The 27,225-nt window shown below is 34.3% G+C and overlaps 1 protein-coding gene across 1 annotated transcript; it reads right to left on the bottom strand.

Annotated features, from left to right (window-relative positions):
* Nucleotides 1-27: 27 nt before the first annotated feature.
* On the bottom strand, nucleotides 28-26,994 carry mpp2a (MAGUK p55 scaffold protein 2a). The gene is made up of 13 exons (XM_056451498.1): nucleotides 26,914-26,994; nucleotides 13,679-13,721; nucleotides 11,433-11,533; nucleotides 8,707-8,859; nucleotides 8,467-8,622; nucleotides 6,155-6,382; nucleotides 3,462-3,593; nucleotides 3,143-3,245; nucleotides 2,723-2,791; nucleotides 2,464-2,625; nucleotides 1,410-1,612; nucleotides 1,192-1,320; nucleotides 28-1,108 (listed from the first exon to the last, which is right to left on the bottom strand). The coding sequence occupies exons 2-13, from the start codon at nucleotides 13,707-13,709 to the stop codon at nucleotides 932-934; spliced, it is 1,644 nt and encodes a 547-aa protein (XP_056307473.1). The 5' UTR covers nucleotides 13,710-13,721; nucleotides 26,914-26,994; the 3' UTR covers nucleotides 28-931.
* Between the last annotated feature and the right edge of the window lie 231 nt (nucleotides 26,995-27,225).

Below are 27,225 nucleotides of genomic sequence, written 5' to 3'. Positions count from 1 at the left end.
AGGATCATATTACTCTGAAGACTGGAGTAATGAAGCTGAAAATTCATCTTTAAAATGACTGGAATAAATTATTAAATTAAACTACTTTTGAACAGTTATTTTATAGTGCAATAACATTTGACACTTTTACCATTTGTTCTGTATTTTTGATGAAATAAATGCAGCCTTGGTGAGCAGCCTTTGTTGGTGAAATGAAATGTGATAAAAATAATATTATTAATAAATAATATTAATAATATATTTTTTCATATTCCTTTATTCTAAATCTTTAGGGAATGTTTTTGTACATCAAAAAGTGTAGTTGTGATGACCACCCGACAAGTTAATCCAGAAAAAAAATTAAAATGTCACTAAAATGCAGTAGCTATTTAAACTATAAATATTTATCTTCGTAGTTAAATAGAAATAGAGGCAAATAACTGCAGAAAGGTCCACTTTTTGAGGAAAAAAGAATCTCTCCTTTCACCAGGCTGGCTACAGGCCTGACAATATAAAAAAACAAAACAAAACAAAAACACATTTAGCCAGTTGGTTATGAAAATTCTAAATGTTCTCTACAAAATATTATAATCTTATTTTACACAAATACGTTATTGAAATGAACTCATCTTACTCTTCAATGGATTCTTCTATTATTAATCTTTTTTAATGCTAAAATGATGATGAGTGATGCTTGAACTAAACTATATCATAAATAAAACGATGAGACTAGCTAAATTCTGACACAAGATTTTGCAATAGGTTTGGTTCTGAGGTTTGTATCAGGATGTAGCTGTGTTTGTAAAAGGTAGATGGTGATTTCACACACTCACACACACTCATGTCTGAGTCAGATCTTTCTGCTCACTGTAGAATATTGGCACGAGGTTGATGATATAAACCAGTCAGCACTGGCATAAAGTGTCAATAGAAACATCCATTAGCTGTTGCTCTAAAAGACCCACCCGACCGGAACCCACTGCTGAGCTCCCTTTAACTTCTCCAAGGAGGATTTGAGTATACCGTAGGCCTCTTCCAAATCATCGTTTACTATGGTAAGGTCGAAGTAGTGTCCATACACCCTCTGAATCTTGGCGCTCTCCTCTATGGTCTTCTTCAGCTCTGCATCCTGTTAAAGAGAGATCGATAGAGGTTTTTTCACTAGTTGAATTGGGGATTTTTGAAAGCAGTGTATGCTGTAGTGAGACTTACTGTTTTTCGTTTGGTCGCCACTCCTGCCTCAATTCCAGATCTGTTCATGGCCTTCAGTACCTCAAACTCAGGGGCTTTGATGAACACCACGTATGGCAAAAACTCTGATGTCCTGAGCACTTTTAGGGTCTACAACAAAATTAAATAATAAGAAGTTCACAAAGACTTTTGATCTCAGCGCTGAAAACTTCTGATGCTGAAAGGATTCTGACTCATACCTGTGGATTGACGTCCAGAATGCAGATGCGTCCAGCCTCCACTACCTCATGGATGGAGTCAATCTTGATGCCGTAGAGGTTACCGTCATATTCGCCATGTTCAAGGTAGCGGCCAGCTTTAATATCAGCTTCCATCTTACTCCGGGATGTGAAGGCATACATCATATTCTCTCTGTCTGCCGATTTGGCCTTTCTAGAGGTGTCTGTGGACAGTTACATAACAGCACTGTGAACAAAAGACCATGCACTGAACAGCAGAACATTTACTGTGTCCAAAAATACCTATCTCACAGAAATGACATTCTGAGCTACATTAGGTCACGCTCAGGTACAGATCTAAAGCTGCAATCACACTAGACTATAGGCACACTATACCTTTATATGGGCATCATCATCAGAGTTGGGCAAAGTTACTTTTAAAAGTAATATTTTACAATATTAATCACCCTTAAAATAAATAAATAAAGACTTAGTTGCTTTTTAAGTAAAGTGAAATTATATTATATTATTTTTGTGTTTTTTGTAAGATTACAAATGTATAAATCTACAGTAGGTTTCCATGCAATAGATTATAAGTGAAAAAGTTATGTACATTGTGTTTTACATTAGGACACTATAAAAATGCCTTGCAGCCCAGTTGTGAAAATCATTAACCTTTTGCTTTACTGACCACTGGCAGAACTTGAAGTAATGTAAATGCTAGGGGTAAGGTTCCAATATGCTTTTTGTCTCAATGAAGTTCAGAGCAATACTGCACCGATGAATCTGAAACAGGACTGTTATGCTGATGGTATTAGGGCTGTCACAAGGCTAATTCCTTTGCTTAATTTGCATGCTTTGTTTTGATTTGACTCCACCCCTCTGTATCACAACCCCCATAACATATATAATCTACAGTGCAACATTGCACTAGCTAGACTTCTCACTTAGGACTTCACATAAGACTTCTCTTGAAAGACTTCTCACAATGATTTCTTGGAAAAATCTGCGGATGTCTGCACGTGCAGATTCGATGTGGGCCTAGTTGTGAGTACATTTGGTCATTAAGACTCACAGGGAATGGTGACGCCATAGTGCTGAGGGTCTGACACTAGCAGCTTATTCTTCAGACTTCGTCGGCCCACACCAGGAGCACCAATCAGAATCAGTGTCTTCCTGCGAAATGGTGGAACTTTTGCCACCTCCTCATAAATCAGTAACTCGTGCCTGTCGAAATCTGTCAGGGAATAAGCCAGAATTGAAGGACTGGGGAACAGTGTCAAAATGGTTAAGTTTAGAGTCTGACAAACATGCATTTTGAACAAATAACAAACCTGCATTTTTTGTAGTCAGATACATCATTTTCTTTTTCTTTTTGCCCACCATTCCACTGCAAAGATTGGCTGTGATGCACAGTGATAATGTTTAATGTTTGATTAAAGATTAGACATCAATCCACCAGATGGCAGTATACACAAATCAACCATTCAGTAGGTTTTGGGTTAAAAACAACTGAAATAAATTGATAATTTTATTCAACAATGAGGCATTCACTGTGATAAATGTGAGTGTTAATGTATTTAGAATGCTGCAGAAGATTTCAAATAAATGCAATCATCAATATATGACAAAATATATCAAATACATATAATATGTTTCTATATATATTTATTATCCTTTAATGGTAAAGCTGAATTTCCAGCAGAAATCTTTAATGTCATGTTATTAATTATTTAATATATCTGTATGATCACCTGCTGGTGAAAGCTCAACATCTCTCTTCACAAAAGCTTTCCTCTTCTCCTCCAAAAGTTGACTGGGAATAAGCCCAGCACTGCCACCCTCCACATGACGTGCCTGCACGCACACATCATTATAATAATCTTTCTTTAAAGGGTTATATTCCATCATGAACAAACATTAGTACAATTTTATAGGTTACAATTCTTTCTAGGCTGATCACTTTTTATAGAGACAACTTACATCATAAATAAAAGCAGATTGTCTCTAGTCACTATATTGTCTAGAATGTCATTTTAGCAAAAAGGTATGCGAGTGTTAAGAAAAGCCAACCTGCCACCAGTTCACATCTTCCTGGTTAACAATCTGCAGGATGTCTCCACTTGAAAACATTAGCCCCGCCTCCTTGCAAGGGATGAGGTTGTCATTAGCTGGATCATAATCACAATGGCACTTCACAAAAACCTGTGAAGACAAGAATGAAAGTGACCTTTAATGAAATATAACGTGCAATAATGTTAATGATCTAACCTATTTGCATTTATTCACAATTTTAAATTCATTTCAATTAAGAATTGAATTCCTTAATTCTGTTATTCTTATTTTGAGACATTGAAATTGATGGTTTTGTTTTTAGAAAATATTGCAGTGTTTATTATAAACTGTTTATCCTTGTTTAACCCTACTAGTTTTTATTGCTCTACTCCAAGTGGGGTTTAAATGGGCATTTTCAGCATAGGAGGTTACCACACTAACAAAGATACCAAAGATTGTGTAATGATGTGTCAGTCATAAGTGCACCTCTTCAGGCAAGGGAAGTGATGTTTATTTGAGCAGACTGTACTAGCTGGCCTCCTTTACAATTATCCCCTAAAACCCTCACTCCTCCAATCTGATGTCATGACACCAATGTTAAACCTCTGGTTCTACTTGATCACATCCGGGTCACGGCACCAACGTGCCACCTCAGGTTCTACTTGCCCACATCCGGGTAACGGCACAAATGTGGCACATCCAGTTCTACTTAATCACATCTGGGTCACAGCACCAACGTGACACCTTTGGTTCTACTTGCTCACATCTGGGTCATATTAGTAACAACTCAGGATTAACTTGCTCCCATTCATGACTTAGCACCAATGTGGCACTTTTGGTTCTACTTTCTTATATCTGGGTCATGGCACCAATGTGCCACCTCAGGATGTACTTGCTCACATCTTTGTCACATCAGTAACACCTCTGAGTTTACTTGCTCCCATTCAGGACTCAGTACCAATGTAATTCTACATCTCACCATGCTCCAAGTGGGATATAAATCAGAACTTCCAGCATGGTTAAGTACACTTGCGGTGCACTCACACTATGGGCAGGTGTGTTTCCCGGTTTGTTTGACAAGCGTGAGTCCTCCGAATCGGGCTCAGGTGTGGTTCAGTTGGCCGGCCCTGGAATAGGTGTGCCAGAGCGCGGTTCAGTTGGGCATTGGCGCGGTATGCTTTTAGTGTGAGTGCAAAGTGCACCTGACCCCGAAACTGAAGACCCAACGTCACTTTTAAGGGGCTGTTTCATATGGATTTTTTAATCATTCTTAATTTTCAAACAACACAAACTGTCGTAGTTTATTAAAGATGAAATCTCTTGCTGCACGTCAGCTGCCACCTTCAGCAAACTTCCCAATACCTGCAAAATGAGGACTTTATGATTATTTATGAGCGTCAAAAGTTATGGATCTGTTTGGCAAAATATTTGAGTTTGTATCACTGTATCCCAAATGACTAAAACAATAGAACTAAAGCAATGTCCAATGTGCTGAGCGAGAGTCGCATGAGTCGCATCATCGATGACGTAAGCATGCTCAGGTTCAGAATGCAAACGGCAGTGTGAGTGCAGGTCGTCGGGGGAGAGGGGAGGGGGTACCATCGCACTTCGGCATGGTTCAAGGCAACTTAGCCCTTAGAAAGATGCAAAAGCCCCAGGAGTCAGTCTAGAATTGTGGCTTGAGGCCAGGACAGAGAAGTTAACTCATTAACATGTATGTGTTTGGCAGACATTTTTATCCAAAGCTACATACACTGAAGGTAAATATTTTATCCGTTCTTGAATTTCTCTAAGAATCAAACTAAGAACCATGGCATTGTTAGAGCCATACTCTACTATTTCAGCTACAGGATTACAGATCGCACAGTATCTGCTAGCTGGATTTTGTTACCCTTACTCTCTATGCCTCAGCTTGCCAGTGTAACACCTCCATAACTACTCAGCACATCTAGGACTGAAGATTAACACCTCAGGTTCTACTTCCTGCCATCCTGGTCAAGTAAAACCCCACAGTTCTAGTCAGTCACATCTGGGTCATCAGCCCTTCTGGATTCAAACCATTGTTTCCAGCATGGGAGTTGTGCACTCTAACATGGATGCTAAATACTGCATTCCCAAGTATACCCCTTGAAGACAAGATTTGTTCATATAGTTTCTTTTAGCTGGCATATGTTACACTTATTTAATTGAAAACAAAGTAAAGTTTACATAAATTGTTTTAATTGATTTTTTTTTCAAAATAACCTCCACTGGACCAACCAACCAATCAATCAATTCCCACTGGACAAAATCAAGCCGTTTGAGAAGCCGTGCTCAGATACAAACATCAAAACAGGGAATAATATATAAATCACATATGAATCTTCTTTTTTTTATGCTGACTTTAATCTAGTGAATTTAAAAATGCTAAAGTGTCCACTGAGATCGTCTAGCATATGCTTTAAGCTCACAGTCCTCTCTCAGTAAACACATCTGGCTTTAAATGAGAGTGAGACTCACTCCTTACTCTAGTCTCCATGACAACAACGAAAGAGCAGCTGAGGAAAAAAAACAACAAGTGGAAAGTAGATAGCAGTGATCTGCATATGTGGATATTTCAAAACAACCTGACATAAAATACTAGGTAGAAAAGAGGTCACTGATACCCAAAGTACCCCGGCAGTGAGGCACAGAAAATGTCCCATGGTGTATTTAGGGTAAGGAGCTGGTACCTGTCGGGGGGGATGTGGCTCCTGGTAGCTGGGAAGGATTTTGAGCACGATATTGCCGCTGGTCTCCTGCAGCACCTCCTGCAACACTCGAGGGTCGTCACCCACCTCTCTCCCATTCACCTCTTTGATGATGTCACCCACGTGGAGCAGACCCTGCTGATCGATCATCCCCCCATGGAGAATACGGGCGATCACCAGCTCTCCGTTATCAATACGAAATGTCACGCCCTAATACAACAACAAGATAGCAGCAAAATACCAGCAGCACATTTTAAACATTCAAATACCATTACTTCATCACTTTTTGTATTACATTGCATTTTACAATTAAAAGTTGCATATTCACAATTTAATTTATTTAAAACAATTTAATATATATACACACAGTTGAAGTCAGGATTATTAGCCCCCCCTTTGAATTTTCTTTTTCTTTTTTAAATATTTCCCAAATGATGTTTAACAGAGCAAGGAAATTTTCACAGTATGTCTGATAATATTTTTTCTTCTGGAGAAAGTCTTATTTGTTTTATTTTAGCTAGAATAAAAGCAGTTTTTAAGTTTTTAAAATGCATTTTAAGGTCAAAATTATTAGCCTCTTTAAGCGATATATTTTTTCTTTGTTAATTGTATGCGTTTTTGCGTTTTGCCTGATTTACTTTCGATTAGCTTCGCAGCTGACAGTGCATGCACAGCCGCAAGAGCCAAAGAAACATTAATTCATTAGAAATAATTCTTTGATCTAAATGACTCAGATAAGCTTTCCATATACTCAGAGAGGAGTAAACTGGGTGCAAAATATTTGTACACCGTTATTTTACTTATTTTAAAAATATACATTTTTTTATTCTTGTAATCATTACACCTTTTAGAGATTATTATTATATGGATGTTTTTATTCTTTTTTGTCATTTATTTTTCATTTGCTGTATTTTTTTTTATTTGATGATGTTGATATATTGCATATTTTATACATATCTGACATGCTTTAGCAATACTGTATAACATGTCAGCAGCAGATTTACATATTAGTGGCTCCTGAACAGAATAACAGTAAAACAAATTTCTTTTTTGTTTCAATAGTCTTTTTTAAAAAATACATAAACCCATTGAAAAGAAACAGTGTATAGCAGTGTCATAATAATTAAAAATATTGTTAAAAAGAATTTTTTGTTGCATGTAAGGAACTATATATATATATATATATATATATATATATATATATATATATATATATATATATATATATATATATATATATAATACGGTAACATAATGTAATTAATATAAAGTGTATATTCATACAATGAATATATATTTTTGTATTTATAATATACACTCTCTGTGGAATTTTCATATATTTGTGGAGTTTGTATTATTTTATTTAATCATATGATATAATCATGCCCTGAAATATTATATTTATATTATCCTCCTAGGATATTTAAAATACTTTAAATAATTTATATTTTGTTACAGACATACTGTGTCATCCTGCAACTGTTTTGCAGCACTTGAAATGTCCCAAACACTATTTGTCCAAAATGGGAAAAAATTGTTTTTACTCTCTGATAGTTAAAGCAAGTTAAAAAAATTCTATGTTAAATATGCATTAAAATAAACTCAGGAAAAAGTGTTTTATGTAAATTCACCACGAGTCCACATATAATATATAACATAATTTTTCTCTAAAAGTACATCATATCAAAAGATGATACTTAGATTTTTAGTCTAATTAGGTTCTCAGAAGCCCAAATAGCAAAGAGAAATAAAAAATGGATGTAAAAAAACACCTTGGGCCATAAGAGGCTATAATAACTTTATATTAATTACATTATATTAATTGTAGTAACATCTATAACATCTATTATAATATAATATATATAATCCAATATAATAATTGTAGTATTGTTGTAATATATAGATGCATAGACACTACATAATGTATATTAATCTCATATTTTTAATCACAATTTAAACTTTATGGTGTGCATTGAAATATAATATTAGAATTAGAATACTATTAACAATATATTATAATAAGACTGTTTAATACATATATAATAAAACACCATAATGTAATTTACAATGTTAAATTATGACACAAATTCAGCAATATAAAATATATACACCGATAACATCAAATGATATAATCTAATTAATATAGAATTGCATGTAATGTGTATTAATACAATTTGAAGCAGAGCACAACAAAAATATTATATGTTAAACATTTCATTGGCTTTTTCATCATTTCATTAGATTTTAGTTTAAATTGTTTAAATCGCAGACAGAAACACTGAATGCCATCTTACCAGGTGCTCTCCAGGCACTTTGCGAATGCCCACCATGCGGATGGCATCAGCTGGCACCTGTGCGCTGCTAATGGGTGGCTCCATAAATGCACAGGGGCTCGGCGGTGGAGACTCACATGTCTGAGAGGCCACAGAGTCATGGGTTTCCAACAGAGACTAAACCATCAAATACATCAAGCACACAGGGTGTAAGCCGTTAATCAGTCTATTAATCTTAATTCATTTGTTCAGTTTGTGTACCTGGAAGTGCGGCTGGTTGAGTATGCGGGACAGCTCTGCTGCTGTGTTGCTGCGGTGTGTGAAGGGGCTCAGCTCTCTCAGAATGTCCTGCACCAGCTCCACATTATTGTCCCTCACAGCCTCCAGTCGGGTCTCCTCCAGACTCTCTGCACTCTGAGAGATCATTCAGGTTAAGTGTCATATTCATTGCCTGTTATTACACATGTTATGTCATGTGACAATTTGAATGTGTATTTTGCAGTTGTCATTTTTGAAAACTCTATAGTAAGATGTGTTTTTTTTTACATCAAGAACAGCTTGCAGCGTATTTTAGTGGATATAATCAGAGAAGCTCACTACAGTGTACAATGTGGTGATTTTATAGTGAGTAGAGATTTTAGCTTAGATTTTGAAAACCAAATACAGAAATAGATTTTTTTTTTGTTTAGTTGAAAGCTTCTTAACTTTTATTTAAGGTTTACAATGAAATTTCAACTAGAACCATTTTTTGGGGAAAATTATGTCTCATATATCACTTCCAACAAAAAGACTAAAATACTTTTTGCACACAAATCATCTACAGAAAGCTTTTGCATATTATTCAGTAATATAACTGAAATTAAATATAAAAAACTCAGTAAATGTTCAATTTTGGGTGAACTATCCCTTTAATGCATTCAATTGATCTTAATAACAAAATTTTATCAGTGATCTAGCGGCTGCAGATTGCTAACAACCTACAAATCCGCCATTGCATGGACTACATATACTGTCATGCACTCCACACACACACACGCACCTGTTCCGGATCACAAATAATTAAACACACAGCCGGTGGGTTGTGAAAGACTGATTACATGGACTATTTAAAATACACAAACACACACACACGTCAGGACTGAGTCTTCTGTCACAAGGGAGATGCTGACAACCGAGTTGGGGATCCAAATGCAGGATTTATTATAAAGAGAATGGTCAGGCAGGCAATCATCACAGTCAGGAGCAAGGTCAATAAGCAAGCGAGTGGTCGATCCAGGCGGCTAACAACATAAACAAAACAAACAAAGCGAAGTGAAGGTCAGCAACAGAAAGGCAGGACTAAGAAAACGTGTCATAATGTTAACTTGAGGGATGAACAAGACTCAGCCTTGATGTGTGTGTGGTTTAAATAGTCCTTGTGATCAGTCTTTCACAATCCTCCGGCTGTGTGTGTGTAATCATTCGTGATCCGGAACAGGTGTGTGTGTGTGTGGTGCATGACAGTATATGTAGTATATGTATATATGACAGTATATGTAATGGCGGATTTGTAGTCCGTTAGCAATCTCCAGCCACTAGATTGTTAATAATCATAACAAAAAATCATATTAATTTCTCCTAATTCTACCACAACACAATGGTACTGCAGTCACTGACACTTCAGCAAAATCATGGTAAATCTGTGGACTAGTGGACTAAGTGGATTGTTCACTCAAAACAGAAAATTCTGTCATCAGAAGAAGATATTTTGAAGAAAGCTTGAAACAATGTAACAGTAGTATTCATCCTCCTACAATGGATTTCAATGGTTACCAGTTACTAGCTTCCTTCAGAATATCTTTTAGGTTTAGCAAAAAAATAAATAAAATCAACTCAAAGGTTTGGAAGCAATTAAGGGCAAGTAAATAGTGAGCAATTAAACATTTTTGGGTGAACTATCCCTTTAATGGCACAGAGATTCTCCTGTTTATCAGTACCATTGAGAACATCAGCGCTGGCTTTAAACTGAATCACATAAAGACAGACATTTGTGTTCTTTTTAAGTTCAAGTGTTGCTCCTGAGCTGGTCAGGTTATTTATTTGAGACTCATCCACATGCAAACAAAGCGATATCCTTAACCTTTTAGTTTGTTTGCTTGAAAGCATAACCATCATATTCAGAGATGGGAAGTAATGAAGTACAAATACTTCGTTACTGTACTTAAGTAGATTTTCCTGGTATCAGTACTTTACTCCACTACTTATTTTTTTTTGGCAACTTTTTACTTTTACTCTTCACAATTTTACACAAATAACTGTACTTTCTACTCCTTAATTGTTTTAAATCATGGTCGTTACTTTCGTTTTCATGTGTTTGGTGGCTTGATCTATATTCATTCTTGTCAATGCCCAATATGAATGCATTTTTGATGCAGTCAGTCTATTTTTCCACATTGCGCGCCAGCATGCTGGAGTGTGCGGCCTTTTCAAGGCTATCGCGCAACGTAGGCCTACGTGGGCTAGTTTATGAAAATTACTATGGAAAGGCTAGTATCATGTTAAACATTAATCAAACATGTTTTATCTAGTGGAAAATCACATCCTGAGAATTATCCTTAAACTGCGGTCACACTGGACTTTTCTCCCCATGGACTTCCATTCATACACACGTGAATGCGTCAGAACGGAAACGCAAGTTCGTGCGACAAGTATCGCAGTTTGCTCTGTTGCAAAGTTCAAGCATGGTAAACTCTGACCTGCGCAATCGCATTACTTGACTGCGTGAGACCAATCGAGGATCAAAACATGACCTCTCTGTACAGAAATTTAAAACATGGACCAATCGCTCGCTTTTATTAATGTCTAATCATCTTTTTTAATCCCACCCCTTTTCACAGTGACGTTCTACAGAATTTCGCATGTTCAAACTCTAGTGTGACCGCAGCTTTACTGTTTTATCACCCAGGCTTATTTGCATGAAGGGGACTAGTTGCATAAAGTAAACTGACCGCTGGGCTCTCCATAATGCCCTTGAGAAAGATGAGGTCCAGATCATTGGCAGTGGTGGAGCTAGTGCTGTCGCTCAGTGTATCCAGCACCTGTGGCACTGCTAAGGGCAAAAACACACAAAGATCTGATCAGCTTATCAGGAGCGTTTTATACCTATATATTCACATAAGGACAACATTTGCTCATTTTGAAACGTAGAGCTTGAATCTTGTTTGTCAGAAATTTGATCCACTTTTTTCCCCATAACACTACATTTTCAGCAATGCCTTTAACTACTGAAGTCTGACTGGAAGAGCATATAATAAAGTGTAGAGAACTTAAACTACAAGACTGACATTTTAGGGTAGATCATAGCTCCTTTAAGTCACACTGTACTTTATTGGCTCATTTTATCCCCTAGAGTTAAACAGTTGAGTTTGATCATTTTGAGAAGAAGATCTTTGGGTATGGCAGGAACACTTTTAGCTTATCTTAGCATAATTCATTGAATCGGATTAGACCATTAGCAAAAGAAAAAAAGAGTTGAAAAGGTTCTTATTTAAAGCTGAACTCTACTGTAGTTACTTCGTGTACTATGACAATGGAAATTGAAAGGTTGCTATTTTCTGGTCCTAGTTGGCTAGGAATTGTCATTCTAGCTTAATTACCATGGAATTTTGCTGCCATACCATAGCTGTTGCATAATATCATTGTGCCTTACTACACAATGTAAATACAGAAAAGTCAAGCTTTAATTATGAGCATTAACTAAACTCTTTGGTCCTTCTTTTGAGTGAGATGCTAATGAGCTAATCTGATTCAATGATCTATGCCAAGCTAAGCTAAAAGTGCTCCCACCAGACCCAGTAATTTATTGAATGTGTCTAAAAAATTTTTAACTCAAGCTGAGTTGTTAGCAAATTAGCATATTTTCAAAACAAGTGGAATGTACTTTAACATACTCAAACCTCTGAGTTCCAGAATCAGACAGAGTGTATTAGCAGATGCTGCAGGGCAAGAAAATGTCAAGTGGATCTCCAGAGAATGATATGACTGAGGCTGGGCATCCCCGTTTCTGTGCCAGCCATCTGTGGCAGCCACAAGTGTGCCCATGTTTATAGCACCAGGAAATTCCTCACCGCAATCAAACAAATTAGCATCAATGACCCTCATTTCTGTGATTCATCTGTTGTGATCTGTACTGTGTTGGTTTAACTCCAAATTCTTTGAATGATTTAAATGATATTGTTGTTGCTGCTGTTTATGCCAAAGGCACAACAGCATACTAGTTTTCTGTACTGATGCTGAGCCATCTGCAGTAGCGTCCAAAGAAGTGCAGAGAAAAAAAAATGCTGTAAATGAAGATGATTTCACCCCTTTTGATTAAAATACACTGATTTAAGTTTGACAATAAATACTCTGCGTTGGAATAGCCCTATTATTTCTGTGATGTGGGAAGCAGAAACAGAACTGCTAAATTCAATCGTAAATATGGAAATAGCTGTATAATGTTGCAAAAATATGGCAATTTATGACGAAAGTAGTGTTATTCTTTCTGTGTGACTGTGTTAATTGAAACCCAAGAATTTGCATGACAATCAAAACAATGGTTCAGAAGAACTGTGAAAGAAATACTATTGTACAATAGAATGTATATCTCTCATTTATAATATAATATTAATAGTATATAGACATAATTACCCAATATCTGTCTTTCAATGTTTAAACGGGAACAATATGGAATTTGAGAATATTTCACAGTATTTCAATTAACTTCAATAAGTACTTTACTTTAACTAACTCATAATAAATAGTTGTAAATAAATTGTAAATATAACAATTTCAATCAAACGGACATGCTTTTGATTACTGAAATATATATTTTAAAAAGTGCAGAGAGATTAATATATATATATAAATGAATAAAAATTCATTTGAAGGGGAAAATACAAATCAATTTCAAATGTCCTAACTGTGCATTCAACCTTTATTTGGCTTAAAATATTTGAGATTTATTATTGCTTAAATATATTCTGTTTCATCACTGGATTTAATCACAACATGACCATAAAACGCAAATAAATATGATTACTATAACAGTAAGACATTAGAAATATTCACAAAAAGGAGATATCTATGATGTATGCATGTTCACTGCTTTACACTGCTATTAAATAACACATAAAATAAAGTATAAATGTGTGAGAAGTAAGTATGTGAGTGAATAGGGTCAAAAATTCTCTTTTTTATATATATAGACACTTACCATGCTCTGTGCCGGTGGCTGCCACAGGCATGATGCTTGAAATCTGTAAATAGGACAGAGATTTAACATGAATTTTCAACATCATCATTAGGACTTGAGGGTAAAGTGTGTATAAGATCAAAAATGAAAGATGAAAAATGAAAATGAATGTTAAAAAAAAGAATAAAGGCTTAAACTAACAAGCTGTAGTTGTTATGCCAATATATACAACTATAAAACATTTAGTCTTTGTGTGTGTGTGTGTGTGTGTGTGCGTGCGTGCGTGCGTGCGTGCGTGCGTGCGTGTGTGTGTGTGTGTGTGATAAGAGGTGGGAGGGAAAGAATGAATAGTTTTAAGGGGGGGTTTAATTCAGCCCTTCACCCCAAATGAAAGCATGACCGGGAGCAGGTGCACAGAATGCAGGAGGTGGAGAGAGGGGAGTAACACTAATGCTGAGAGTGACACTCAATTCTATTTATTATGAAGCTTTTTGTGGAATACTTGATTCTGATTGGCCATTTGCTGCAATGAACTAAACTGTATAAAGATGCCTTCTGTCCAAGGCAATAGATTTACCTACTGTCTTTTTTCCTTTCCATTTCATAACATCCAATAACTAGTGTATGTATTTGTATAAAAAGCAACTTAGTGTTCTGTGCCATATGAGTAGGGCCAGACAGAATCTGCGGACATTTTTTGCTATTTCTGCGCAGAATTTTGTAAAAAATCTGCAGATTTATGTGTAATGATTTTTGGGAGGGTCGTAACTAAAAACTTAAAATATTAAATAAAATTTAAAAAAACATTTTAACTCTTATTTACTGTTTACAATGCAAACGGTATAATCTCACATATAGTATCTCTACTAAAAGACAGAAAATATTACTCTACAAACTGTTAATAAATTATATGAACATTTTAATATTAGTCAATAATATTCCTGAAAATGATTTAAAAACGTAATAAATATAAATTTACACACATTTACACAGGTAAATTAATAAACTCAATTATGAGCTAAAAATCTGCAGAAATCTGTGGATTTCTGTGCGTGCAGATTCCGTATGGGCCTACATACTGTATGAGTGATAGACAGACAGCGAGAGAGAGAGAGAGAGAGAGAGAGAGAGAGAGAGAGAGAGAGAGATTCCCATATGTTCCTGAAACAGTGTAAACAATGTCCCAGTAAGCAAGTACACTAATCCCTTAAAGACCTGAAGAAGGATCAGAAGAGTTTAAAACCTGACACACCTCTCTCTCACACACACGTTGGCTTTTCATGTTTTATGCGGACTCTCCATAGACATAATTATTATTATACTGTACAGACTGTAAATTCCATGCTTTCTCCCCAACTCTACCCCTAAATCCAACCCTCACAGAAAAAAATTCTGCAGTTTTACACATTAAAATACATCATTCAGTAGGATTTATGTGTCGTTTTCCTCATGGGAACCAAATAAATGTCCCCAAATGCTAAAATTACTGGTTTTCCTATACTCCTGGGGACATTTGGTCCCCACACTGTGATGAATACCAGGACAACACACACAAACACAGTGCTGTTTTTCAATAAATTCAATTCAATTCAACTTGACACTATTCAATAAACTTTACTGTCTATCCCACAGGGGTTAGAAAATTGTGTTTAGACATTGGCTCACACAAAACACCAAAACATAAATACACTTCAACAATTATTTAAAAAAATGCTATTTAAAAATTCAAAGAATCCTATTTAAAGAAACAATGGCAATGTGAATAAACGTCTTCCTGTACTTAGCCTTTTTTGCTAAAGGGACTTTATACTATCTACCAAACAGAAGTAACTTAAAGGAACCATGTTTTTTTCACAATATGCGTTCTTAGCGTTCTTGCGTCCTCGTGTTCTCGTGTAACGTCATCATCAACTGCCAAAGTTTAGTTCCAAAACTGAACGGAGGATGCATGAAACTTCCCGGATGTGTTCTTGATATCGAGGATAATTCACTTGAGAAGTCCCAGATGTCATTGCAACTGAATAAAGGAGGTGGGAAGTGCAGCGTTTTATATAGATTTATTATTAAAGTTCAGAGATAACTTCTTTATCTCTGGAGTTTCCCTAAATGAGACCGTAAAGTAAACATTAACATGAAAATCTTAATAGAGGCATAAACACATTATTATTTGCTGAAAATCGTAGTAATAAATAAAATAAAATCTGTTTTATTTGTATTGTGCAGTGTCTTTATGCATAGTGCATATTGTGATAGGGAAAAGCAATAAGTCATTGTATGAATGCTGTAACGTTGAAATAATTTTCAGTAAAAAAAATGTGCGAAGGTCATGTGAATCATCTGCAAGAACGCAGTATCTCATTTCTCACAGGATCTTCCAAGGTAACTTGGCAAGACCGCTCTCCACAAGAACAAGAGTCCATTCTCTGTGTTCTTGGAATTGAGAAACAGCTCATGTAAAGAAAGGATGGGAAGAGTCTTCCACAATAGTGGAGGTTTTGTCACTGCTGTAAATAAATCAGTGAGAGGTGTCACCAATTATTTTACTCCCTACATTTACTAACCTTAAAAGTTTATTTTTACTTTTAACAGAGAGGGAGATAAACCAGGCTACGATGTTAAAAGTAAGGATAACAAGTGTAAGTGATTTACAGTTGAAGTCAGAATTATTAGCCCCCCTGTTTATTTTTTTCCCCAATTTCTGTTTAACGGAGAGAAGATTTTTCTAACACATTTCTAAACATAATAGTTTTAATAACTCATTTCTAATAATTGATTTATTTTATCTTTGCCATGATGACAGTAAATAATATTTGACTAGATATTTTCAAGACACTTCTATACAGCTTAAAGTGACATTTAAAGGCTTACCTAGGTTAATTAGGTCAACTAGGCTGGTTAGGGTAATTAAAATATAGCATAAAATGGCTAATAAGTTTGACCTTAAAATTAATTTAAAAAAATAAAAACTGCTTTTATTCTAGCTGAAATAAAACAAATAAGACTTTCTTCAGAAGAAAAAATATTATCAGACATACTGTGAAAATTCCCTTGCTCTGTTTAACATCATTTGGAAAATATTTAAAAAAGAAAAAAATTCAAAGGGGGGCTGACAATACTGATTCAATTGTATATACAACAATGAAAATGTCCTTCTCAAAATCTAATTTTTCTCAACAGACTGAACCGCTTCTGAGCCTTTTTAAAAACATTCTCTGAGTGTTTATCAAAAGACAATTGAAAGTCCATTTCCACACCTAAATATACAAAAGAACTCATCTGTTCAACTTCCTTCCCATTCATTAGCAAAGGGTGACAAAATGTTTCTATTTTGTTTGTCCCACAACACATTTCTTTTGTCTTACTAATGTTAAGCTGCAAGGAACTGGTACATTAGTAAGACGAAAAGTTTTGTGAATTGTGGAGACATTCCAATGATTTCCATCGTTTTCATACTGTAAGGATTGTATTTTCTATCGCTCTACTCCCAACCCGAAACCCCACCCCTTACAGAAAACTGTGCGCATTTATAATTTCTGAAAAACTCATCCTGTATGATTTATGAAGCATTATAAAAATGGGGACATGAAGAGCAATGTCCTTATAATTCCCTTTCTCCTTGTAATACCTTTGTCTTTCTCATGTCATTATTCACAGCTGTGTCCTGATCTATCACACACACACATAAAACTATCAGGTAAACAATTATTTTCTGATTTTGGACATCTGTTGTGTTTTTCACAAACATGAGCTAGACTGTCAATCATGTTATAAAACAGCATGTGTTATGTAATGAATAGAGCACACAGAGGGCACTAAATTACCCGTGTTTACTCCAGAGACAATTACACTGCCTTCACTATACTTAAGCTCAAAGAAAGATCTACCCATGGGGTAGCTTTAACAACACACAGATCCACTAGCATTAAGACACTCACAAGCACAGATAAGCGAATTCAAAAGTTTTCTCTAAAATCCCATACAGCCATGAAATGTTTTTACATGCACTGTATGACGGAGGTGGTTGCCATAGTGATCGGTGTTCTCCCACATGTTACGTAGGTTATGAGCGGAGTGACTCGTTTCCCTGAAGGAGAGAGCAGCTGCCCGAATTCAGCCACAGTTCCTGGAAGCTGGAATGTCTGACTTAAGAACCTGCTTGACTATTTGAGTTCATCCAATTTTTCATTCTCAATTACTCAACCTCCTGTTGTTCTACACCTGCATTTGGAAGGTTTGTATTGACATGAGGCTGGTTTATTGTTTTGAATGTGTGGGAATATAAATTTATATAATCTAGTTCCAAATTAGCATTTTATATATATTATCTATATATAATATCTAATTATATATAAACTATATATAACTGAAAAGTTAAATTCTTTGGTTTTTTAATTAGCTCAAGTCATTCAAAACTCTAACTAGGGTGTGACAGACCTGAAAATCTCTTGGTTTCCTGAGCACTGACTGTCTCCAAAGTAATGCAAATTGTCAGTTTTAAAGCACAGCTGTGTCTATTGTCTAACAAATGGCAAAGTAACACTTTCAGGCTGGTCAACTGGCCGGATGGGTTCTGTCTTAAGAACATAATTTGCACACTTTGTTTTCATGCTAAAATGTATCGCTAATGGGTACTTTTATGCTGATGAGATCAGGACTGGAAAGGCAATTCACCCTGCTGACAAACAACAATTCATTTGCATGCTTTGTTTAGGTTTGTCCCACCTTACTGTAAAATGTATAAACATTTTGAGTCTGCTGTACTAAAACAGAGTTCTTTAAATGACGCCCCAGCGACGCCGAGTTCTTCTTATTAAAGGATTCTGCTTTGAAGACACCCGAAAGTTCTCCCTGTTTTTTGGCTCATCTTAGAATTTCACAACAGTTTTGGTGCTGTGAGCCAGATAGAGAAATTCACAACAAATGATACTTTTGAAATGACATTTATCTATGGCGGCAAATCAATGCCAATATTAATCGAGCGCAGCGGTGATGTTTGCGCGCGAGAAGTGAACCGTGAGCAGATTACAGATCTACACGCGAGAAAACTACAGCTCGCGAGCGCACAGGGGATCTTCACGTGCGCGCTCAACTGATCCAGCGCGAAGAAAACAAGTCCCGCGCGCGCACCTCATCATCTGTGCGCACGATGTATGCTCTCGCGAGCGAGGTCATGCCTACAGCGCGCGCGCGCGATCAGTTCTCTTCGCTCGCTCGCTGGTTCTTCTCTCTGCTCGCGCGAAACATTTTGGAATTTTGTCAGTCCTGGGGCGGGACTTGGTTCACTTGTTATCTCTAGCGCTATTGGCTACTCTACCTTTCCGGAAGTTAGCCGGGATTGGACGCCGATTAAACGATGAACCATAATTCACGTGATCTTACCATCACCTTAACAAACATGGCTTCAACGGACCAGCACGTAAGTAATCATTTCATTTATTATGAAAATTATTGCCTTTGTTAGAAAAGGTAGTTATTAGAAACTTTATTAACAGGCGCCCTGTTTACTGACACATTGTCTTGTTAAATCAACTAATCTACTTAATCTTTAATTTATATTTAATTTACACAAAGCAAATTCAAATTTTTATTATGCTTACTTTGTAGTCAAAGTATCAATACTTCTTCAATATATGCAATTGCACCATTGAAGGTAGTAAAACTACATTATTCACAAACTAGTGTATACTTTATATTGGGTATTCTGCTCAAATAAAGTATATAGCATTGCGCACTGTATTTTTTCTTTCACATTTAAGTTTTCATTATATAAATTTTGTTTAGAGAGAGCACTGCAAAAAATATTAGTATAAATATCTAAAATCTCTCATATCAAGAAGAATTTTCTACACAAGCACAACATATTGTCTTGTAGAAACAAGACAAAATCTGTACGTCAAGAGTTTGTACTCAGAAAACAGTATGTGAGGTGGAGGTTAAAATGGGATAAATAAGCCTGCTTTTTTAGGTATTATCTGCATTCTAATAAACCTGACCATGCACAATTATTTTTTTGCTAAAACGATAATGACAGTTCGTTAAGAGTTCAACAATATGTTTATACACTATGCGTAACGCTGCGCAGGCATTTTGCTGCCTGCAATTCTGGATGCTACATGTAGTACAAGTTTACAGCCATACAGTGTCAGTTGCAAAATAAGGTTAAAAAAAATAAGGTCACAGACATTGTTGAAAAGAAACGTCACTAAACTTCTGTAGTCTTGAGCTACATAGTTTTTGCAATCCAACACAAAACGGAGCAACATGCACTGCACTGTGCAGACAACTTGTGCCATTAAAAAACAGGCAACACCACAAACCTGTTTCATCATTTAAAACAATGCCACCTTTATGAAGATGCTAAGGAATTACAGACCCAAACAAGTGTTGGTAAACGCGGACCAGGCAGGTTAACTAGGCTGGTTAGGGTTATTAGGCAAGTTATTGTATAATGATGGTTTGCTCTGTAGACTATTTAAATAAAAATAAAAACTTCTTTTATTCTAGCCAAAATAAAACATAATAATAAGACTTTATTTTGAAGAAAAAATATTATCAGACATACTGTGAAATTTCCTTGCTCTGTTCCTTGCTCTGATTGCAACTGTGTATATATATATATATATATATATATATATATATATATATATATATATATATATATATATATATATATATATATATATATATATATATATATCTATATATATATTATTTTATTTATTTGTTTCCTGCCAGTTTTATGCAAGCAAATTAAATTGTGGCCTGTTTTACTTATTAAACATTCCCTTGCCTGAACCTGCCACAAAAAAGTTGGAGAAAATAAGAAGAACGACACACTAAAAATGCAAATACACAAACAGTGGATTATTCAGTAAATCCTTGTTTTCCACAGAGCGAAACATCATCCACCTGCACAGTTGTGTAAGACTGGCACAAACAAAAATAAAAATGATCTTTGAAAATTTACAAATACTTTACAAATGTTTGTTGTGAATTAAGCATTTTCAATACAATTAGCTTTAAGGTTTTTTTCTAAAATTATTTATTTATATTAATGTAAATGACACCAATTTGTTAGAAAAGTAGTTTCTCTATGAGCATCACTTCTAGGAGTATCACTCTTCATGCCATTCATAAATTATTTTATTTATTTAAACTGTCCTTTAATAAATGAAACTAGCGCTTTAGCATATTTGTAAAAACTAGTATAACAGATGTTTTTTAATGACATTTTTATTGATGTAAAGATGAAATTTAACAAGAAAGGCCAGTGTTCAGATACAATCTTTAGTTTTTAAGCTAGTGCAGCATGGTGGCTCAGTGGGTAGCACTGTCGCCTCACAGCAAGAAGGTTGCTAGTTCGAGTCCTGGCTGGACCGTTTGACATTTCTGTGTGGAGTTTGCATGTACTCCCGATGTGCTCCAGTTTCCCCCACAGTCTAAAGACATTCAGTATAAGTGAATTGGGTAAACAAAATTGGCCGAAGTGTGTGAGTGCATGTGCGAATGCAAATGGGCACGGGTGTTTCCCAGTACTGGGTTGCAGCTGGAAGGGCATCCAATGCGTAAAACATGTGCTGGATAAGTTGGCGGTTCATTCTGCTGTGGCGACACCTGACAAATCAGGGACAAAGTCAAAGGAAAATGAATGACTGAATGAATGATTTTTTTAAGCTAAAAGCACAGATGAAATTACAGAAATTATTGACATTTGTTGCAAATGAATACTGATTCAGGATATTGATTATCAGGTAAATATATATGCAAGTAATCAGTGTAACATACAACATGTCGGTTGTAAAAAAAAAAAAAACTAACTGCTTTTATTTTATCAGTAAATCATACATTAAATAAAGGAGCTTGGATCATGTGCTTTTGTGAGGCAAGTGTGTGAAAGTGTTGTTTATGTAGCTGAGATCAGTCACACTGGGATGGAGAGGTCAGACTTGACACACACCTCTGTTTCATTCACACTCCGGCTTATTAACAGCCATCACGAAGCTCAAAGACATGCTGCTATACTGGGACCAAGAGTGACTTCACCTCAGTCCAGTTTGGTTCATCATGGGCAAACACTGAGACAGTTTTTTTTGTTAAACATATCATGCAGCTCATTTCCAGCATCTGGTTTCCGGTGTTAAAAACAGGTCTTTATTAATGGGTGTTGGCTGTGCTTTCTAGTAATATATAGGTGTTGCAAATGCCTCAAGCTCCTTTGATTTCTTTTTGTCCACTAGCTATTCCTGCACCTTTAATCACAGAGCACCTCAGGGCTCCATCTCCTTTACTTTTATTAACCCACAAAAAAACAAGCAAGTTTTATTGTTGACCTACAGGCATTATTGTGTTATCATCACCGGGCATAAATTGCTCCTCTGGTCAAAGTGTTTGATTAAAACGTTAAATATTGAGCATTACGGTCAGTGCAATATTAGCATAAATGACACAGAGGATATAAAGTACAGCAATGTATAGTGTTTTAATACATAATAAACATTAAATATATCACTAAATAATATTAAAAATAGAATATATAATCCACTTAAAGTGTCTAAATATGTACTTTTTATTTTTGTAACATTGAAATAGTTTTAAAGTGTTTATTAATGATTGTTTCTTATCTTTACTTATTTGTTTATACATAAATAATTTTATGCTTATTTATTTATTTATTTATTTATTTATTTATTTATTTATATAAATATTTGTATGGTTTTACTTTACAATAATTACCCAAGAACAAAAATAATAGTAAAATAATAATAATAACAACAACAATTAATAATAATAATATAAAAATAATAAAACTATTTTTTGCCCTCCTGTTAAATTTATTTTATATTTTGTCCCCAATTTCTGTTTAATGGAAAGATTTCAACACATTTATAAACATAATAGTTTTGATAATTAATTTCTTATAACTGATTTCTTTTATCTTTTCCATGATGACAGTAAAAAATATTTCACTTGATATTTTTCAAGATAAAAAAAGTGCAACATAAAAGCTTAAGTAGGATAATTAGGCAAGTCAGGGTAATTAGGAACGTCATGGTATTACGATGGTCTGTTCTAGGGCTGCATGATATTGGAAAAATATAACATTGCGATATTTTTTTATTTTGCTATATATATTGCGATTTGAATACAATTTCACCAGATAACTTAATATATCTATTTTGAAAGAATTTATAATGTAAGATCGATTAGGATGATTCTGCAGTTGGAGTGCATCTCCATAAAATGTAAGTAACAATTTATAAACTTTTTGGGTTCACCTGACACATTTTCGATGTGGTTTGTGCTATTTGCAGTGCACTTCTGTATTTGCATGGGTTGTGAGTATTTTCATGCATAGCAATATATAAATACAATCAAAAAAGATACAATTAAAAAAAATGTTTCATAGTTTTCAGAGTCTAAAAGTATTCAAGTACAGTAACTGAATGATAAATATAAAAATAATTCAATAAAATTAACCGCTGTTAAAGTAAAAAATGGTAGAATTTATTATGCCTGAATGTTTTTAAGGTCATTATACATTCACAGGTATCAAAAACACATGCAAATTATGAATTCTAATACAAACTCAACATTGCATATCCTGCAATGTCACTATTGTGAAGGATCACATTCTGATATTGATGCTGAAATGATATATTGTGCAGCCATAGTTTTTTCTGTAGACAATCTGAAAATTATATAGCTTAAAAGGGCTAATAATATTGACCTTAAATTTTTTTTAATAAAAACTGCTTTTATTCTAGTCAAAGTAAAACAAATAAGACTTTCTCCAGAAGAAAAATAATATTATAGAAAATACTGTTAAAAATTCTTTTTTCTGTTAAACATCACTTGGGAAATATTTGAAAAAGAAAGAAAAAAATAAATAAAATAAAAAAAAAATCACAGGAACTAATCATTTTGACCTCAACTGTATATACAATTGAAATCAGAATTATTAAACTCCCTTTGATTTTTTTTCTTTTTTAAATATTTCCCAAATGATGTTTAACAGAGCAAGGACATTTTCACAGTATGTCTGATAATATTTTTTCTTCTGGAGAAAGTCTTTATTGTTTTATTTTGGTTAGAATAAAAGCAGTTTTTAATTTAAAAAAAAAACGTTTTTAGGGTCAAAATTATTAGCCCCTTTAAGCTATATATTTTTTCGATAGTCTACAGAACAAACCATCATTATACAATAACTTGCCTAATTACCCTAACCTGCCCAGTTAACCTAATTAACCTAGTTGAGCCTTTAAATGTCACTTTAAGCTGTATAGAAGCGTCTTAAAATATCTAGTAAACTAATATTTACTGTCATCATGGCAAAGATAAGATAAATCAGTTATTAGAAATGAGTTATTAAAAATATTTTGTTTAGAAATGTGTTGAAAAAAATCTTCTCTCCGTTAAACAGAAATTGGGGAAAAAAATTAACAGGGGGGCTAATAATTCAGGGGGTGATTCAGTAATAATTCTGACTTCAACTGTATATATTTGCCAGCTGCCATAGCACTTGATTCTACAGCAATTTCTCTTTCTCAACTTTTTTAAATCGCATTATTAAACCTCAATCTCTGCTTCAACAATTTTTGATGTGAATTTTTAGTAAGATGTAAAAATTATACAAGACCCTCTAGAGCAGCAATAAATTCATAAAAAACATATTCCATTCGTTTCTTATTATGTTTTATTATTTCAACACATTCTCACTAACGTTATTTTCTCAAACTAGCTCTATAGCTGAAGAAAATGTTTGATCTGAATTGCAAAAGCACTATCAGACCAACAGCAGGAGAAGCTCAAGCTTATATTCCAATCTCATTATCAGGCAAACCTGCTCTGGTGCGTTTTGGCCAGGTATAATGCAGACTCAGCACCGAGTGCGATCCCCTGAGAGAAGGCTCGAGGGGGTCTTCCTGCAGCCCAGGGGATGGTGAATTTATCAAGGCTTGGCATCTCCTGAATCCCCCACCTTCTTCTATCCCCATCCTTCCTGCAAACCCCCCTGCGCTAATAATGACACCCTGCTCTGGCCCTGCTCTCCATCTGCTCCCTGCAGTCAGAAAAAGGCAGGGCCCATCTGTCTCACAACACACACAAATAGGCCTGCGTCCCCTTTAAGCAACCATAACGAGAGAGCGAGACTGTGCCAGATTATGCTTCGCTTTTAATCACCTCGTTTTAACAGCACATTAATATTCATATGTACAGTATTAATGCTTTTAATCTGCTGTTGTACTCATAAATGGCATCAGCTTGTTATCACCTGCTATACTAATGTTTTAATTCCTTCACACTGATTGATTTTTTAAATGATACTTGATCAGGGAGATTTTAATCTTTTTGATTGCCATAGACATTCAAATATGATCAACTTCAAGACAAACACTTTAGTGATCCCTATCCTAAAATCTACATTGCTTCTTGCATTATTTTTTAAAATAAATAAATATATATATATATATATATATATATATATATATATATATATATATATATATATATATATATATATATATATATATATATATATATATATATATATATATATATATATGAATAGGGTCTAAAATATTATTTAGAGAATAAATGTTTTTTTAAGTTAAATAATAGTAAATATTGTCCTTCCAGCTGCAACCCATCATTTTATTAAGTTAAATATTATTAAATAGTGCAGTGTTGTATACAATTATTTATTTATATAATTTAATTATTTAAACATTTATTGACAAATTTATTTATTATATATATATATATATATATATATATATATATATATATATATATATATATATATATATATATATATATATATATATATATATATATATTTTTTTTTTTTTTTTTAGGGTTAGGGTTAACAATAAATATATTGTTATATATATTTTTTGATAAAACCCAACCTCTACATATTTAATTTCCAGTAATTATATTCTAATTGTATATATAACTATAAGTACACAGATACATTTTTTTATATAAATATATTTATATAGAATAATTTCAAAGTGTATGTTTTGTATTTATTTACACAACTTTTCTATTATATTATCTGTTTACTCTTGTTTACTGGAAGCTTCTATTGTCACCAAATACAACTTGTTATTAAACTACCTTGAATTTAATTGTTTTTGTTTGACAAGAAGGTCGCTGGTTTGAATTCTGGCCGCTGTGGCGACCCCTGATGAATAAAGTGACTAAGCCGAAGGAAAATGATTGGATGAATGATTGCATTTCTGATCATATTTCATCCATAAGCAATATAACATAAACATTATTATTACATTGTTTTATAACAATAATAATAATAATAATAAGTTAGAAAGTTATAAAATACTAATATGTATTTTATTTCATTGTATTTATTATTATTTAATTGTCTTAATTTGTCTATTTGTATGCCTTTTTGAATATTTTTATGCTTTGTATTAATTAGCATTTATAAATCAAACCCTAGTTTGCAAATGCGCACACATTATAACACACTCCATTATGGTTTTGATAACATTTCAAAATATCTAACACCTGAAGTAGTGTACAATACAAAGAGAAAGGGAAAGATTTCAAACACAGCAAGTGAAATGTCCCAGAACTGTTATTATAAGTGTCTAAACTTGACCATCAGTCCAGCAAAACTATTTTCTCTAATAATAATAATAATAAAAAAATAATATTAATAATAAAATAATAATAATAATAATAAAAGTGTATAACAATGCATTTGATAGGCTACTTAGGAACTCTCACAATTAGATAACCATGTTTTCGTTACTCTTTTGTATTGAATATTTCAATTTATACAGAAAAGACTCAATTTGCCAATATCTCTGCACTCTGATCTTTTTACATTTTAAGGTGAATAACTGAAGTGCCCATAATAAAAAGGATTTGATTTTAATAATCCTAATGCTAATGAATAGGATTCCATTCACCGCCAACAAATATGGACGTAAGCGCGAAGCCAACAATATTTGTAATGGAGCGGTAAATTACACTAATTAGCATTCAAATCTGCACTCAAATAAGAGAAATGGGACAACAGCGTGATGACGAATAACAACAATTACCCCCAGACGAATTAAACAACAGCTGAAAGCCTATTTTTTTAAATTCCCAGTCACATAACAAGACGATAAGACTACACAACAAGCGAAAATTTTGTTCGCATTTCTGAATGGAACAACATTTAAATGGCTGCATAAACATACAAAACGCATGAAAATATGTGCATCATAATAATATATACTAACCTTCCCGTATCGCAGACGCTTCCTTACGTTGTTTTGATTATGTGAGAGGTGTCTGCACAGCTACAAAGCATCAAATCAGAGTCTAGCCATTGCGTAGACTTAAAGGGGCAACGCTCGGTCCTCTCAGGAGTGGGACCCACCGGCTCATGTTTGGCGATGGAGGCGAGTTAACAATAGAATGTTCTCGACAGCCCGCTTTAAATGTTCTCAGCTAATTTACATAACAGTGCCAATCAGTTCAGTAATGTGAAGTTGCAGCAGCTTCAACAAAGAATATATATTGTTATGTAGAAAGACGCCCATCTAAACATT

The sequence above is a fragment of the Danio aesculapii genome, chromosome 3 (genome assembly GCF_903798145.1).
Source record: "Danio aesculapii chromosome 3, fDanAes4.1, whole genome shotgun sequence".
Taxonomy (NCBI): Eukaryota; Metazoa; Chordata; class Actinopteri; order Cypriniformes; family Danionidae; genus Danio; species Danio aesculapii.
Note: the sequence above shows the minus strand (reverse complement) of the source record. Positions and strands in the feature narration are given on the sequence as shown.

Bases quoted from the DNA above. Each gene is read 5' to 3' on its own strand.
- mpp2a (XM_056451498.1), bottom strand. From the start codon at position 13,709: ATGCCTGTGGCAGCCACCGGCACAGAGCATG. The intron at 11,534-13,678 runs GTAAGTGTCTAT...TTTTGCCCTTAG, and splicing joins AGCCACCGGCACAGAGCATG to CAGTGCCACAGGTGCTGGAT. The intron at 6,383-8,466 runs GTAAGATGGCAT...TTGTTGTATTAG, and splicing joins AAGTGCCTGGAGAGCACCTG to GGCGTGACATTTCGTATTGA.